Source organism: Mastigoproctus giganteus, chromosome 12, assembly GCF_048544385.1.
Source record: "Mastigoproctus giganteus isolate SK-2022 chromosome 12, ASM4854438v1, whole genome shotgun sequence".
Lineage (NCBI taxonomy): Eukaryota > Metazoa > Arthropoda > Arachnida > Uropygi > Thelyphonidae > Mastigoproctus > Mastigoproctus giganteus.
Window position 1 is genome coordinate 172,436,173 of NC_143586.1, and position 15,851 is coordinate 172,452,023.

The following is a 15,851-nucleotide window of genomic DNA, read 5'->3' on the forward strand; positions in this document are numbered from 1 at the left end:
AAAATACATGGATTATCCAATAAATTCTGTTATTTTTTGTTTGTTTGTTTGCTTGCTTCTCACTCTCCCTTTAATTTTGTTCATTTTATTTTATTTATTATTATTTTTTAATAGGTGGGTATCCTCTTGGGTTTTTAGTCAAAATTCGTCGCTGTGGCAATTGCAGTATCAATTACGGTGTGGCAATGCAGTATCAAAAGTATCAGTTACGGGAAAATGCAGCTGACTTTGTGTGTAAAATTCCCAATCAAAATTAATTGAAAAGTTATATGCCAGTTTGGAAAAAATTTTAAATGGTCCAAAGAAACAATATGCTGCCTAGAAGAACAAAAGTTGAAAATTCTGCTTATGCTAATGGCAAAAATTCAGCATATCACTTTGCTGTTACTGATGAGTGCAGTGGGTTGCAAAAATTTGCTGTGAAACATGACCATAACATGTGTGGAAGGGGAACCATTTGCAATGGAAGGAACCTTCACGGCAATTCAGCAGTACATTATCAGAGGTAATCAAGAAAAGGCCATAGATGGGGTGGGAGAGCAAGTAGGGACGGCAAGCAAAATTCAGTAATTTACACATTTATCGAATGTTGTTACTTTGATAAAAAGAAATGTCATTTCTTGAATAAGCATAGCAGCCATTAAAATTTCATGAAAAACTGACTGTACCATATTCAGATAGACAGATAGGCAGAGTAAGGTTACAGCAGCATTATATGATTCGATTACAAAATAAATAAAACACAGTAGAGCATCAGGTATCTGGAATAATTGATGTCAGACCTCTTCCGGATAGCCAAATTTTCTGGATAATCGAACCGGGAAATTTTCTGGATAATTTTTCTTGTAAGATTAAATAAATTTAATCTAAAAATATATTGTATTTTTAGATTATTTTAAAATCATATGGTAAGATTAAATAAATTTAATCTTACCTTATGATTAAATTACATCAGATTAATTAAATAAAAAAATTATAACCCAATCTCAGAAAACATCCATCCATGCATTTTTATGATTTTTATATAAAACAGGAAAATTGGAAATAAATATTTTTAAATGCTCTCAGTTTTTTTTTGACTTACTGAAAATGAGCATGGACAATCAGTGCATCCCAGTGGCATTTGCACACATAGCAATTGTAACTCGCTTTTTTCTCGTCTTAAAACTTGGTGCAGGCATTTCTCTTTTAGTGGCTAGGGTTTTCTCGATAATGCTTTCCATAATAAGCTCGTCTCATCAACATTATAAACGTTTCTTTCTCATAATTTGCTATAACCGAAGCAAACTTACTTTTCAAAGGACACCGCTACCGATTTGTCTTCAGAAAGTTTCTCACCTTGAATATCTAGTTTACGTATACCGTGTCTCAGTTTAAAGTTTTTCAGCCAACCTGTGCTGTTTTAAAATTTTCATTACATCTTAATTTTCAATTAAAATTCAATGATTTTTCACACAACACTGGTTCACCTAAACTTTGCTCTGAGGGGGGGGGGGGAGGAATTTGAGTGCACTCTCTAAAGTGGCATTTTCAGGTTTTGACATTTTTTCCCCCTTTTAGATCCTCCTTCACTATCTATAATCGACACAAATTCTGTTATAGCATTGGAATTTTTCTTGATGTTGTCAATTGTTAAAGTCCCTACATTAAACTCTTTGGAGAGATTTCTTAAATTTTCACCTTTTCTAATTCTATTAATAATTTCCGTTTTTTTATTGCAATTAAAACCACACGTTTTCTTTACATTCACATTTTACCGTAAAAAAATGAGAAAAATTATAAATCGCACAATTTCGAGTCAATATTATTCTTACTGAATCTGGAGCTAAACAAATCTGAAATTCACTCATGGTTTCCGAGAAAACCCAGTAATCTCTGTGATATTTTTCTAAAGGTCACATAAAAATTCTAGAGGTCACAACCATAAAACAAAAAACAATTTGCAGTTTTCAGTTTATTCAGTTTTTTGTTTGTACATTCTGTTATAAACGGGTAGTAAATTTGATCTTTTACTTATTATAATCAAAATTCAATTTGCAAACAAGATCACTATAATTGGAGCTTGGGATCTAATACAGATCCATTTACAAAACAGTCAAATAGTTCTTATAAAATAAAACAGACATACCTGCATAAACAATGCTGTGAGGTTGAGTTCTTTGGCAATTTCAAGGGAGAGCTTACTGTTCATTACAGGAGTGAGAGCACAGAGTTGATGATGAAGTTCCTCTACTTTTTCTAATTCTTCAGCTATTACTAGATGACGGAGACCATTGGCTATACAGAGATAGCGTACAAGATCCAATTCCCTTCTATCAAAAATCTGTGTAAAAACAAAGGCAAAAATATTGAAATTTAATCACAAACCACATTACACTGTAACTGCCATATTAAAATACTAATTATGGAAGTTACAGATTTAGAATGACTGTAGATGATCAGCAATATGCCTAATCATTTCAAAATCTGCTTCAGATTTTGAATGAATCATAAACATACTTTTTTTCAACTATCTTTGGATCAAAAATATATATACAACAGCTGTGTAATGTTATGCTACATACAAAAATACCAATTGCCTTTGTAACTGAAATGCACAAAAACAATGTCCTGGATTATAATAATAAACATATCACAGTATGACAGGAAAATTAGGAATGTCATTATGAAAAAGCATTAAATTGTATTTTAAAGATATTTGGTTCATACACATGCCAACGTAACTGAATATTCAGTCAAATGAACATGGAACCAGTATATGTTGTTTTTAATTTATAGCAATAAAATAATTTATTGCTATAAATAAAACAAATTGCTATAAACAAAAAAAAATAAAACCTCAATACAGACAAGATGAGGTGTTTACATACTATAATTATTATAAAGTAACACATAATAAACTTATCATAATTACCAAATTCCTAGTTATTAACTTACTAACTATTAAAATTATTAATATTTTTAAAATTTAAGTGATAAAAATAAAAGATAAAAAGTATAGATTAAATTAGGCATAATCAAATTAAAAGCCACAAGCAAATTAAGATGTTGGGGGTAGTTGAATTGAAACATTTGTGACCCCAATAGAATGCCTAAAAAGTCATACCTTAGATTAAAAAAAAAAAAACTAACTGCTGTAAGTGCGAACAAACAGATTTTTGGACCAAAAAAAAAAAAAAACATTGCGAAAATACACATTTTCTATTAAAATATAACCATGGGACTGTGTATTGGCTGTATTCTTTTCAATATTAACTTATCTAAGAATTTTATTTGTGGATTTTTGCTTTGATTATACATCAGACATCAACTGATTATGATTATAACAGAAAAGATACTGTTACAGACTTTGTACTTCTTCAAAATATTGAGTGAAAGTTTTGCTTATGACAATTCCACTACTGTTCACACTTGGCTGTTGAGATTATACCCAAAGCTGAGTGAACATCTGAATTTAAAAGTCCCCCTCACTCACCCCCACACACAACTGGTGGCATTGAGGAATTATTAAAATCCGAAGAATGACTTTGGATAATTTGTTATATTAAAAAGGGAAGATCCTCAACCAGAAACTTCATCTGAGAAGTAAAATTTCAACATTATGCCACTGTCAAAAAATGATCAATGCAAGGGCCTCACAGTGGTGCTTAAAAAAATTTCAATCTGGGCTTTGAACATATCAAAGTAAATGTACAAAATTTAATTTTTTTATTTAATTGTATTTAGTTTGATTATTTTATACTGTTTACATTTAACTGATTCATATTCATAAAAATACAGTTTTACATTCATAGCATTAATTTCAGAACTTTAAATATAATGATTATTGTATTACTTAAGTCAATTTTGAGAGGGGACCTGGAATGTAACTCACTGACTTCTCATTATATTAAGCTCATTTTACACACGTTTTTTTTTTTTTTTTTTTTTTTTTTTTTTTTTTTGCGATGGTTCCTTCAGGAACGGAACCCAGTTCAAAATTACTTGAGCAGAAAAAGATGGCATGGAAAAGTTACAGAGCAATAAAAAGTACTGAAGCCTATAAAAGCTACATGTAGCTGAATGTAATAATGCCACAGTAAAGGCAGATTAGTATTAGTATTAGTAACGGCCGTATGGTGCAAGAAAGCCTATGGCTTATGCTGCACCAGCCAAAAAAAAAAAAAAAAAAAAAAAAATCCGAACAAAACAATGATATAAACAAAAATTAAATAAATAAATAAATAATAATAATTAATAAATAAATAAAAATAATAAAATGAAATAAAAAATAAATAAAAAGGAAATTAATCCTATCATCCTATGCGCTTCCCTTACCCGAAAGTACTATCCAGATGACCTTTGAATTTCCCCAAACTGTCGGCCTCTACCACCCATGAAGGCAACTTATTCCAATAATTTATAACTCGCTGGCTAAAATAAAACTTCCTGCAGTCCAATCTAAACATTTCCCCCCGTAACTTGAATTTATGTCCCCTAGTTCTAGCATCATTTATAATCTTGAAAATTTTGTCCTCATTCATTTTACTGATGCCTCTCAGAGCCTTAAACACCTCAATCAAATCTCCTCTAAGGTGTCTAGTTTCCAAACTCTGCAACCCACATATTCAAAGTCTTTCTTCATAAGGACGCCCTTTTGCCGATCTCACCAGGCGAGTTACCCTTCTTTGCACCCTTTCAAGAAGCTCGATGTCTTTCTTTAGGTGCGGTCTCCATACTTGAACACAGTATTCCAAGTGTGGTCTCACAAAAGCCTTATATAATGGGATTATCACGTCCCTATCTCTACTTGCAAAAGTTCGATAGATCATCGATAGGACACCATGGGCCTTCCTTGCAACCTGTTTACAATGCTCAGAGAATTTCATGTCTGACCGTATCGTAACACCCAAGTCCCTTTCCTCCAGTACTGGGTTTAGTTGAACTCCACCAAGTGAATAAGTTATTTTGGGATTACTGTTTCCCAGGTGTAATACCTTACACTTTGTTGGATTAAAGCACAGCTGCCATTTTTCTGACCATTCTTGAAGTCTATCTAGGTCTCTCTGAAGAAGCTCAGCTTGACAGTGATCATTAACTACTCTACCAATTTTAACATCATCTGCAAATTTAGACATCACGCCCTCTATCCCTTCATCAATGTCGTTTATGAAAATTAAAAACAACAGTGGTCCTAATACTGATCCTTGGGGAACCCCACTTCTTACATCAACCCAATCTGAGGAATAGCCATTTATCAAAACCCTCTGCCTCCTGCCCTGAAGCCATCCTTCTATCCATCTAAGGATTTTCCCAGTGATTCCAACCTGTTCTAGCTTATAAAGCAACCGCTCATGTGGGACTGAGTCAAAAGCTTTGCTGAAATCTAAATAAACAATGTCGAAATTATTCCCTAAATCCAGCTCGTGAGTGACCCTTTCGAAATAGCGAACCAGATTTGTTAAACATGATTTTCCCTTTACAAAACCATGCTGAGTATCCTTGAGAATTTCAATTCGATCCAAATGATCCTGAATTCCACCCTTGATCATTGCCTCCATGATTTTCCCTACTACTGAAGTCAGACTGACAGGTCGATAATTTCCTACTTCACTTTTAGAGCCACCCTTATGTATGGGAGATACATTTGCACTTTTCCAATCCAAGGGAATCTCCCCAGAGTCTAGTGATGCTCGCATAACCAGCCTCAGTGGTTCAATGCACTCGCTTGCCGCCTGACAAATTGCTGGAAAAGAGCAGGAATAAGGAATTCTTCACATATATAAATGCAAAGAAGAGAAGGACAAACCAGATCGGACCCTTATGTAACGGACGTGGGATAGTATTAGATACCCCAGCTGATGTTGAAGATGAACTCAGTTACTTTGCATTGATATTTATAGAAAAAAAAACCATTTGTCATGAGAAATTATGGGACTGAAGTTGAAAAATACTTAATTATCATTAATTACATATTTTTCTTGAAATTTCACATGATTATTTAAGGAAACACTTTCAAAGTCAATAGGCGAGTAAAGCTGCTGGGGTTGATGGCATATACCTTATAATCTTAAGGGAGGCAGCAAGTGAATGCATTGAACCATTGAGGCTAATTATGAGAGCATCACTGGACTCAGGAGAGATTCCGTTGGATTGGAAAAGTGCCAATGTATCTCCAATACATAAAGGCAGTTCTAAGAGTGTAGTGAGAAATTACCAATTGGTCAGTCAAAATTCAGTAGTAGAGAAAATCACAGAGGCAATGTTCAAGGGTGGAATTCAGGATCGCTTAGATAGAAATGGAATTCTGAAGGATTCCATTTCTATTGAAGGATTGAAGCACGGTTTTGTACAGGGAAATCATGTTTAACAAATATGGTTAGCTATTTTGACAGGGTCACTCATGAGCTGGATGCATTCCAGGGGTACCACTTAATTTGGGTTTAAATTAATTAAACTTATTTATTATTTATTTTTTTATTTATATATTTATTTCATTATAAAAAGGTGTATGGTATCTCTTTAATTTTATGGTGATCTATAATTGATGTTTATTTAGTACCTCTATACAAAGAATAAAATTATATATATATAATAGTAATAAAAAAGAAAGTTAATAATTATAACGACTGTAACTAATATTTATGGGTCAATGCAGTTGCAGAGCAATCATGCATTACAACCATAATGTGTATAAAATATTGAGGATAATAATAGAAAATAATAGAAAAGGTAAATCAATCAAATAATACCATTCAGGGATTTAGTAGGAAAACGCTAAGGATTTAAAAAAAAAAAAAAAAATTATTATCGCTTTTTACCCACAATCCAGATGACTTCACCTGGGGTCAATCACCCAGACTGAAGGCAAAAAAACGACAAGAAGTTCTCTGTTTCTGTAATGATCAATATATGCTAAGTAATTTAAATCTAAACCAAATATAGTAATTAAAAATGGTTAGGAAAATTTTAGAAATTTTAGAATCAAAAGTAAGAAAATATAAGTAAATTATAAATAAATTATAAATGTAAGCATATATTAATCTTCATTGACCCGACAGAGAATGTAATTTAATGATTACAATAAGATTAAATACATAATACATACTACATATCTACCGTATGCAAGACATAATGTAGTAACGATAATAGTCGTCAAGATCAAAATAATATGTAGTGCCCCCTATGTGATGGATATGGTAAAAATAAATAAAAATAAATAATTAATTAATTAATCAAATTTAAGTTAACGCAAGGAGAAACATGCAGATAGTAAGAAGAAAAACTAAAGGAGTAGGAATAATAGAACCTGAACTCCATAAAGGCGAAAAATAGTGGTATAGATAAGAAATAGTTTCTCCTACGTCCTCGGATTGCCCTAATAATTTCGGAGAAATAAAAATAAAGAGTGTAGGACAGCTTAAAGACAATACAAGATATATTTTGATCTTGACGACTATTATTGTTACTACATTATGTCCTGGATATGGTAGATATGTAGTATGTATTATGTATTTAATCTTACTGTAATCATTAAATTACATTCTCTGTTGGGTCAACGATGATTAATATATGCTTACATTTATAATTTATTTATAATTTACTTATATTTTCTTACTTTTGATTCTAAAATTTTCCTAACCATTTTTAATTACTATATTTGGTTTAGATTTAAATTACTTAGCATATATTGATCATTACAGAAACAGAGAACTTCTTGTCATTTTTTGCCTTCAGTCTGGGTGGTTGGCCCTAGTTGAAGTCATCTGGATTTTGGGTAAAAAGCAATAATAATTTTTTTTTTTTTTTTTTTTTTTAAATCCTTAGCGTTTTCCTAAATCCCTGAATGGTATATTATTTGATTGATTTACCTTTTTTATTATTTTCTATTATTATCCTCAATATTTTATATATATATATATATATATATATATATACACAGACACAGGTGGTGCCTCGCAATTCGACAGTCAGATTTCGCCGGCCGGCGAAAATGCTACATGATATTGCACGATAGAATTCTTTGCTGGACTACGTAACTGCGTTTAACGTTACTAAATAGCACTAAATAGTGACGGCTGCGTCATACATTTTAACCAATGGTATTAAAGAGTGGGAGTAACATTTACCAATGATTGATAAAGCGGGAATAGATCCCTCAATCGTTCAGCTACGTTAGCCGCCCTCAAAGATAGCTACAGGTATGCCGTCAGTTCTTCCTCAGTTATGAGACAACATTATCTCGTTAATAATCGTAGTCTGAGTTCACGTTTGCTCTAGTTGTTTGTGCTAATTTATAATTCTGCATTTCTCATAAAGTTAAAAATTTTGTGCTTTGGCAGTTATTTATTTTTTGAGTGAAATTTGATAATGGGTCAAAAGAGAAGTGAACAGCGGAATAATTCAGGAAAGAAACACACTTGGTTGAGCATAGAAAAGAAGAAAGAAATTATAGAAAAAGTGCAGAAAGGTAGAACAATTACAGATGTAGCTCAAGAGTATGGCGTCCCTAGGTCAACCGTGGCAATGAAGAGACAAGATTATAGGTGCTAGGGTGTTCGTTGGAGCAATGAAAATTTCTGACAGAAACAGATCTTTAATCAATGAAGAAATGGAAAAGCTGCTTCTTACCTGGATTAGAGAAAGACAGATGAAAGGAGATCCAGTAACTCAGGCAATGATCTGTGAGAAGGCTAGGTTAATTTTTGAAGAATTGAAGAAGAAAATTCCAGGACGTATCTCAGATCAAACTGATGAATTCAAGGCAAGTCATGGGTGGTTTCACAGGTTCAAAGGTAGAACAGGTATCCATAGTGTTCTCAGACATGGGGAAGCGATAGTGCAGATAAAAAGGCTGCAGAAGAGTTTGTGAAAAAATTTGAAGATTTAATCATGAAGGAAGGCTACTTGCCACAGCAAATTTTTAACGGGGATGAAACTGGGTTATTTTGGAAGCGCTTACCAAATCGAACATACATCACGCAAGAAGAAGTGATGCGCCCAGGACATAAGCCTATGAAAGATAGGCTTACCTTGTTATTGGCAGCAAATGCAAGCGGAGACTTTAAAGTAAAGCCACTTCTCGTTTACCACTCTAAAAATCCTCGCTGCTTTGGGAAGAAAATCATCAAGTCCAAACTGCCAGTGATGTGGAGATCCAATGCAAAAGCCTGGGTAGACCAGAAAGTCTTCAAAGATTGGATTTTTGAGGAGTTTGCCCCAAGCGAAAAAAAATTCCTCATTGACAACAATTTACCTTTGAAAGCACTGCTGATTCTTGACAATGTTAGTGCCCACCCCCAAGACTTGGCAAACATTCTTGAAATTGGACTTTGATGAAATCAAAGTCAGTTTTTGCCTCCAAACACCACATCACTGAATGTGGTGTTTGGTAGAATATAGTAAAGTCAATAATACTGTGTATTTCTCTCTGACAACGATATAATCAATTTTCCATAAACTTATATGGAAAATATTGACCCGCAATTCGATTCTAATTCGGCGACGGATTATAGTCGAATTGCGAGGCACCACTGTATTGTATTATGAATTGTAATTTTTTATAGTTCTATTATTGTAATAACTATCATATAACATATTTTTTTTTAATATTAGATATATCATTTTGAGGACTTGTACATATGTGTATAGTAGGCACTACCTTTAGAGCATGTAACATATAGCTTAGGCTAATTGAAAAAGTTGTACCAGGTTTTTCCGTTAAGAAGCCCACAGGCTTGTATTTGGTTTTTGCATTTTTAAGGCTCTCATGTTGTCCCTAAATAGAAGCCCATGGGCTTCTTAACGGAAACAGGTTTATTTTGAAATAATATTTATTTGATTAATGAAAGGTTATTTTTATTTTAAATATTGCAACAATAGAACAGTATGAAATTAAAAATTATTCTTATTATCTTAAAAAAATATAAACATATAAGACAAATAATAATTGCAAGAAGAGAATTATTTATATTAGTAATTTTCATTCAGACCCTGTTGTATCAGAGCAATTCGAGTTAGTAGTGGAAGAATTGTTGTTTTCGTCTTCATCCAATTCCATTAATTCTTCATCACTTCCATCACTAGCAGCCAGATCATCAGATTCAATTTCAAGTCCATGATTGTTTTCAAGGATAATTCACAATTTTTGATTTAATATATTGGTCGCTGGTACTTCTTGTCCATTTGCAGCAATGCCGCAACATTCAAATGCTCTTTGAATTGATTTTGAGTGGATTGTATTACAGGCAAAAATAACCATTTCAATAATCTTTTGGAAAGATGGTCTTTTTCTATATCCTTTTGGAGTAAATTCAGCAGTTTCTTCTCTTACCCAATTATCCCATTCCTTTCTCATAGCAGCTTTGAAACTAGAATTTATGGAAATATCTAGGGGCTGCGTGTAGTGCGTTGTCTTTCCTGGAATTATTACTGCCTTTGAGCCATAATTTTTAAAAAGATATTTTAAAATTTCTTCTTTCTTATGAGTTCCATAACAATCCCAAATAATTACTGATGGAGTGTTACTAAAATAAGATCCTCTCTTGCAGAAAACAGTATCCATCCACGTCTTCAGTAGATTTGTGTCCATTGATCCGCTTTTGTTTACAGCAACAACTGCTTTACTGCTGGGGATTGTTACTTTGGGAATTTTCTTTAAGCCATGAAAAATAATCATAGGTGGGAGTATGCGTCTATCCAATGATATTGTCAAACAGACAGTGTATCGATTTTTTCTGAACCCTGTATCTGCGCCATCAACATTTTTGCTCCCAACAAAGTGAAGAGTGCAATCTCTTGCCATGTCAAAGTAACATGGAGTTTCATCCATATTAAAAACACGATCACTTTTCATTCCTGCTGTAGCGTTATTTACTTGAATTAAGTATTGCTTTACTTGTTCCTGCGTTTCCTTTGGATCGCGATTATCCAGTTGTCCATGATGAGTTATTCTACGTGATCTAATCCGATGTCTCCTGGTCCATCCAAATAAGAACTTGTTGCTTACTTTAAAAGCAGCTGGTATTTTAAGACCAAATTCTGGTGAGAAAATATAGTTTCGCAATGTGTTATAGGTAACTGATCGGTGGTTATTTCGTTCCTTTTTGAAAAATTCAAATAGTTTTTTCTCAATTTCGGGATAAAACGCCTTCCTTTCCGCTCCCTCAAGACGTTTGTATTTACGTTTTTTAACCAGCTTCAATAATTCTGCTTCTTGTTGCAACCAATGGCAAACATTTTTCCTGTCGATGCCTGTTTGTTGCGATATCGAAGTTTGACTTTCCCCCGCTTTTAAACGTGTCACAAACTGTAGTTTTTCCTGGATAGTATACGATTTTCGTTTACTAGACTTTTTATTTTCCATTTTAGGGCTAAATATTCTGACAACGAGTAAAGACGCGCAGTTCACATATATTGCAATGACATCTCGGGCATGCGCAGAGCGCAGATATACAGTACGTTACGAGAAAACGCGTTATTACAGTCAGTCCTCGTATAACACGTGTTTACACTACACGAATTCGATCATACACGATTTATAAATAGGGGAATATAACACGAACCGAATTCGCTTATGCATGATTCGCCTTTGTATTTACAAGAAATGGCAGTCGAACGCAGAATCACCCCAACCGAACGCAACACGATATGAATGAAGAGAAGATTCTGAAAATGTATTTATGATTTTTATATCAGTGAAGGGGAAACATATTTCACCATAATAACGTAAAAACCAACAATTCCAGCTATCGGTTTAATTGTAAATGCAATTAGATCGAGTTTACTACCAGTTTATAACAGATTCCACTAGCAGAAATGCAACTGGAAATTGTTTTTATTGTTTTATGGTAGTAACCCCTAGAAATGTGCTTTAGTAAAATGTGAGGTGTTAATAGTGTATCTCTGCCTTTACGGTGTTGTTTATTCAGTTGCTACACGCACGTTTTTTTTATGTCTATCAAGCGTGCCTCCTCATTTTGTAATTGTGCTTTATTCCCTAAAAAATGTGTAAAATACTTAAAAGGTGTGAAAAGGAAGCGTCCTGGTGAAGACACTGCAGATTCGGAGAGAAAAAGAAAAACAATATCAATAAACAGGTGGATTGGGTCAAAAATTCTTACCTGTGAAAATTTATAGTGGCCTCATACTATGGCTAAAATCCCACCAGCCTCCGGCCCACTGGGGTTTCCCCGGTAAGGTTTATGGCCAGTCCGCCTCTGTCGATAGAGAAAAAATATGAAATTGTGAAACGCATGGAGCGAAATGAAAGACCATGTGATATTGCACGTGGTACAAACCTAAATGAGGCAATGCCGAGAATTACAAAGAATGCATAGAAAATAAAAACAACTTTCATAGCAGGAACAACTCAAGTGTAATTAAAATCCATTAGATTAAGACACAAAGAATTGGAAGAGATGGAACGGCTATCATCTGTTAGGATAGAAAATCAAACAAAAAACAAGTTTGCTTACGATAGAAGCAAAAGCATTAGCAATATTTTATTACGTAATAGTCGTAATAAAATAGTTACGTATTTTATTACAATTATTTATTGGGTTTGGTAATGTTTCGGTTACAAATGTGTGTTCAATCTTGGGTGGTCGGCACCTAACCCTATTTTTCCCATAGGGCCTCTTGTTTATATTGCACGATTTTGCATTGCACGAGGGTTTCTAGGAACACAACTATCGTGCTATATGAGGACTGACTGTATTTGTCCCCAATAAAAGCCCATGGGCTTTTATTTGGAAAACAAAATCCTAATATAGGCCCAGGTGGGCCTCTTAACGGAAAAACACGGTACCTATATTTGTTCTTAAGCCAGTAATCAATTTCATCTTTTAAATGGTATTTTTCATTTCTACTTCGTAAAATATTTTTAAGGTATTTCATTCCAATTGTTCTTGTTACCTTTCATTCTAAAAAATTGAGAACCAACTAATCGTTGTTGTTTGTTTGTTTTTGGTTTTTAGGGGCATTAGCAACTAAGGCCATATTGCTCCGGGAATATGCGGTGGTAATTCCCTTGACCTTTCCGCATCCTCTGTATTTGGTGGTGACGGGCTCGAACCCTGGTCTAATCAAGAAGCGTGTGCTACGCACTGCTGCTCCTTCCCACCTGGTACGGAGGTGCCACCAACTATTCATTTTCATAGGATATTCTCTGAATAAAATTCAAACTATAGTGTACATTTAAACTATAATTTCAGTTTATTAGTTAGTCCTAAAGTTTTTCCGAAATTCAGAGGGTGCTGCTTTCTTTGGTTAAAAATTATTTATTTAATTTTAGTTATCTGAACTGAGAGGGGCGCTGTTGTCACTATTTGTTTGGGAATAAGTAACATGTGCTCAAAATTTCATTCTTTTACTTAGTACAGTTCAAGGTGGTAAGCTGCATTTTCCTATTTATTTATTGTTGAAATTGGTTATTCTTAATTAACTGTTCTGCAAAGATTGTCTGCTATTTGGTAGTAACAAGTTAATTTAACAGTTCTGTAAAGATTGTCTGTAATTTATTACTATGTCAGTTAAGATGAATTATATTAATTATAATTATTACTAATTTCAAATTTATTTAAATATTTATCTAAATATTCAACATTCTGGTATTTGGAATTAACCATTCCTTTATTTCTTCATTGCTATTCTATATTTCATCATTATAGAAAACCTATTTTTGTCCATTAAATACCATCCTTTAACCTCTTGTAGTCATACCAGGATCGATAACTAAAGGGTTTGGCATAACTGCCCGACCCCTCTAGTAAAGTGAAAAGTAAAGAAAAAGCTGTTTTCTTTACTTTTCACTTTTTGCTATCTAACCCTAAATTTTTACACCTAAAGATCTATTAGAGCAATTCGAGGGAAACTGAGGTATTATTACTATACTTATCCTTACTTCCTTTTCTCCTTATGCCAGCACCAGCTTTTTTTTGCAAATATAAATTAAATAATATCACCACAACTGAAATGAAAATTATGGTTGGCCCTCTTTTTTCAGTATTATATTCTGTATATTCGATTCAAAGCAATCTGTCGGGCTAGCTGTTATCTTGCCTGTTTGCTGTTAAATTTAAAGTTTAGCATAAATCATCTTTATGTTTATTAATTGGACCTAGTTAAACAGGCAGATAGCAATCAGAAACATTGCTAATTATTGATGGGATATATTGAATATTTTAACCCTTGAAAAAGTTCCATTCAATGTATCTGTATATCAATAAGTAGCTACATAATCATTATTGTATTCTATATTATATATTTATATTATTGTTAATTTATATAATATTGGTGTAAATACACCATAGAAAACTCTTAAACGAAAAAACTACGTTTGTAGTGTGAAAGGGCATCATTTTATCTGTATCTCATATTGTGCTCATCCTTCACAACGAGTTGCCATGTATTGCACTACCTCGAATAAGTAACGCTTCACTAAAAGAGAAGACTATTGTTACTTATTCTCAGTGGGCACCACCACCCAGATGGCACAGTTTCAAGGCTTGTTGGCCCTTCATCAGTGGGTGGGCAGGTACCCTGGTATAGCAGACATGACAATCCAGTTGTGAAGATAATCACACAATATGAGAGATGCTAAAAGATGTATATAATAATGTTTGAGTGAAAGTCAATGCAACAAGGCCGTTGTTTGTTTGTTATTTGGTTTTTAGGAGCATTAGCAACTAAGGCCATATTGCTCCGGGGTTTTGCGGTGGTCATTCCCTAACCTTTCTGCATCCTCCGTATTTAGTGGTCACGGGCTCAAACCCTGGTCTAATCAAGAAGTGTGTGCTACACACTGCTGCTCCTGCCCATCTGGCTACGGAGGCGCCATAATATTGGTGTAAATACACCACAGTCTTCTCTTTGGTGTAAATACACCACAGCTTCTTTTCTTGCAAGGTGCATTCCAAGAAAACATTAAACAGTAGAGGTGATAAGCTACATCCTTACCTGAGCCCCTTTGTTGGATAGATTGGGTAAGATAGAGACTTTCCAACTTTAATAAATGCCACATTGTTATTGTATAATTCCATAATCAGTTCAACAAGTTCTGGATCAATTGACATCTGTTGTAGGGCTTTCGATAATTCGTTTCGTGGAACAGAGTCATAAGCCTTTTCTAGATCAATAAAGGCAAAGTGGGTGGGTATCTTTATTCCTTGCTCTTCTTTACTCCACTAGTTGCTGCAGAATATACAAATGACTTACACGAGCGACCAGACCTAAATCTACTTTGTTCTTTAGTAATCTTATCTTTTACCTCCTCTCGTCATTTTAACTGAAGCACCTTAGAGTACAATCTGGACATAGTGCAATTCACACTTAGGCCTCTATAGTTCCAAGGATCCTGCCTATTTCCTTTTTTATAAATGGATGATATATAGCTAACTTTCCATTCCTTTGGTGTTTTTCTTAGCTGTACATATCTGTTCAACAGTTGTGCGATCGGATCAATTAAACGTGGTGGTCCATATTTAATAAGTTCGATCGCTGTTCCCAGGGCCTGGAGATTTTTTGTTTTTCATTAACTTTGTGCAGTCCAGTACTCGATGTTTCGTAATTTCTATATTTCCTTTATCCACTGGTGGAGGGGTAATTATGTTCTGATATTGAGGTAGTCTTTCGTTAAAGAGGTTATTATAATGATTTTCCCATGTTGGCATATCAATAAAGTTTTTATTTGATTGCGATTTATTTGTTTTCAGTGCTGTCAAGCTCAAGAAAGCTTCAGATGATTATGTTCCTCCTGATGAGATCTCAGTTTCTTGGCATCTTTTCTCCCATGCCGCATTCTTGGATTCAGCAATTTTCCGTTTACACCTTTTGTATTCTTCTTTATTTTCCTGATTTCTATTCATTAATCA

General features: G+C 33.8%; 1 protein-coding gene across 1 annotated transcript in view; it reads right to left on the reverse strand.

The window, feature by feature from the left end:
- Positions 1-15,851, reverse strand: part of LOC150077598 (phospholipid-transporting ATPase ABCA1-like) — a gene marked incomplete at its 3' end in the record, with an annotated part of 856,770 nt that overhangs the window by 639,728 nt on the left and 201,191 nt on the right. The window contains exon 7 of the mRNA XM_090386943.1: positions 2,129-2,323. Coding sequence (XP_090243069.1) covers positions 2,129-2,323 — 195 coding nt within the window. The remainder of the gene's footprint in view (positions 1-2,128; positions 2,324-15,851) is intronic.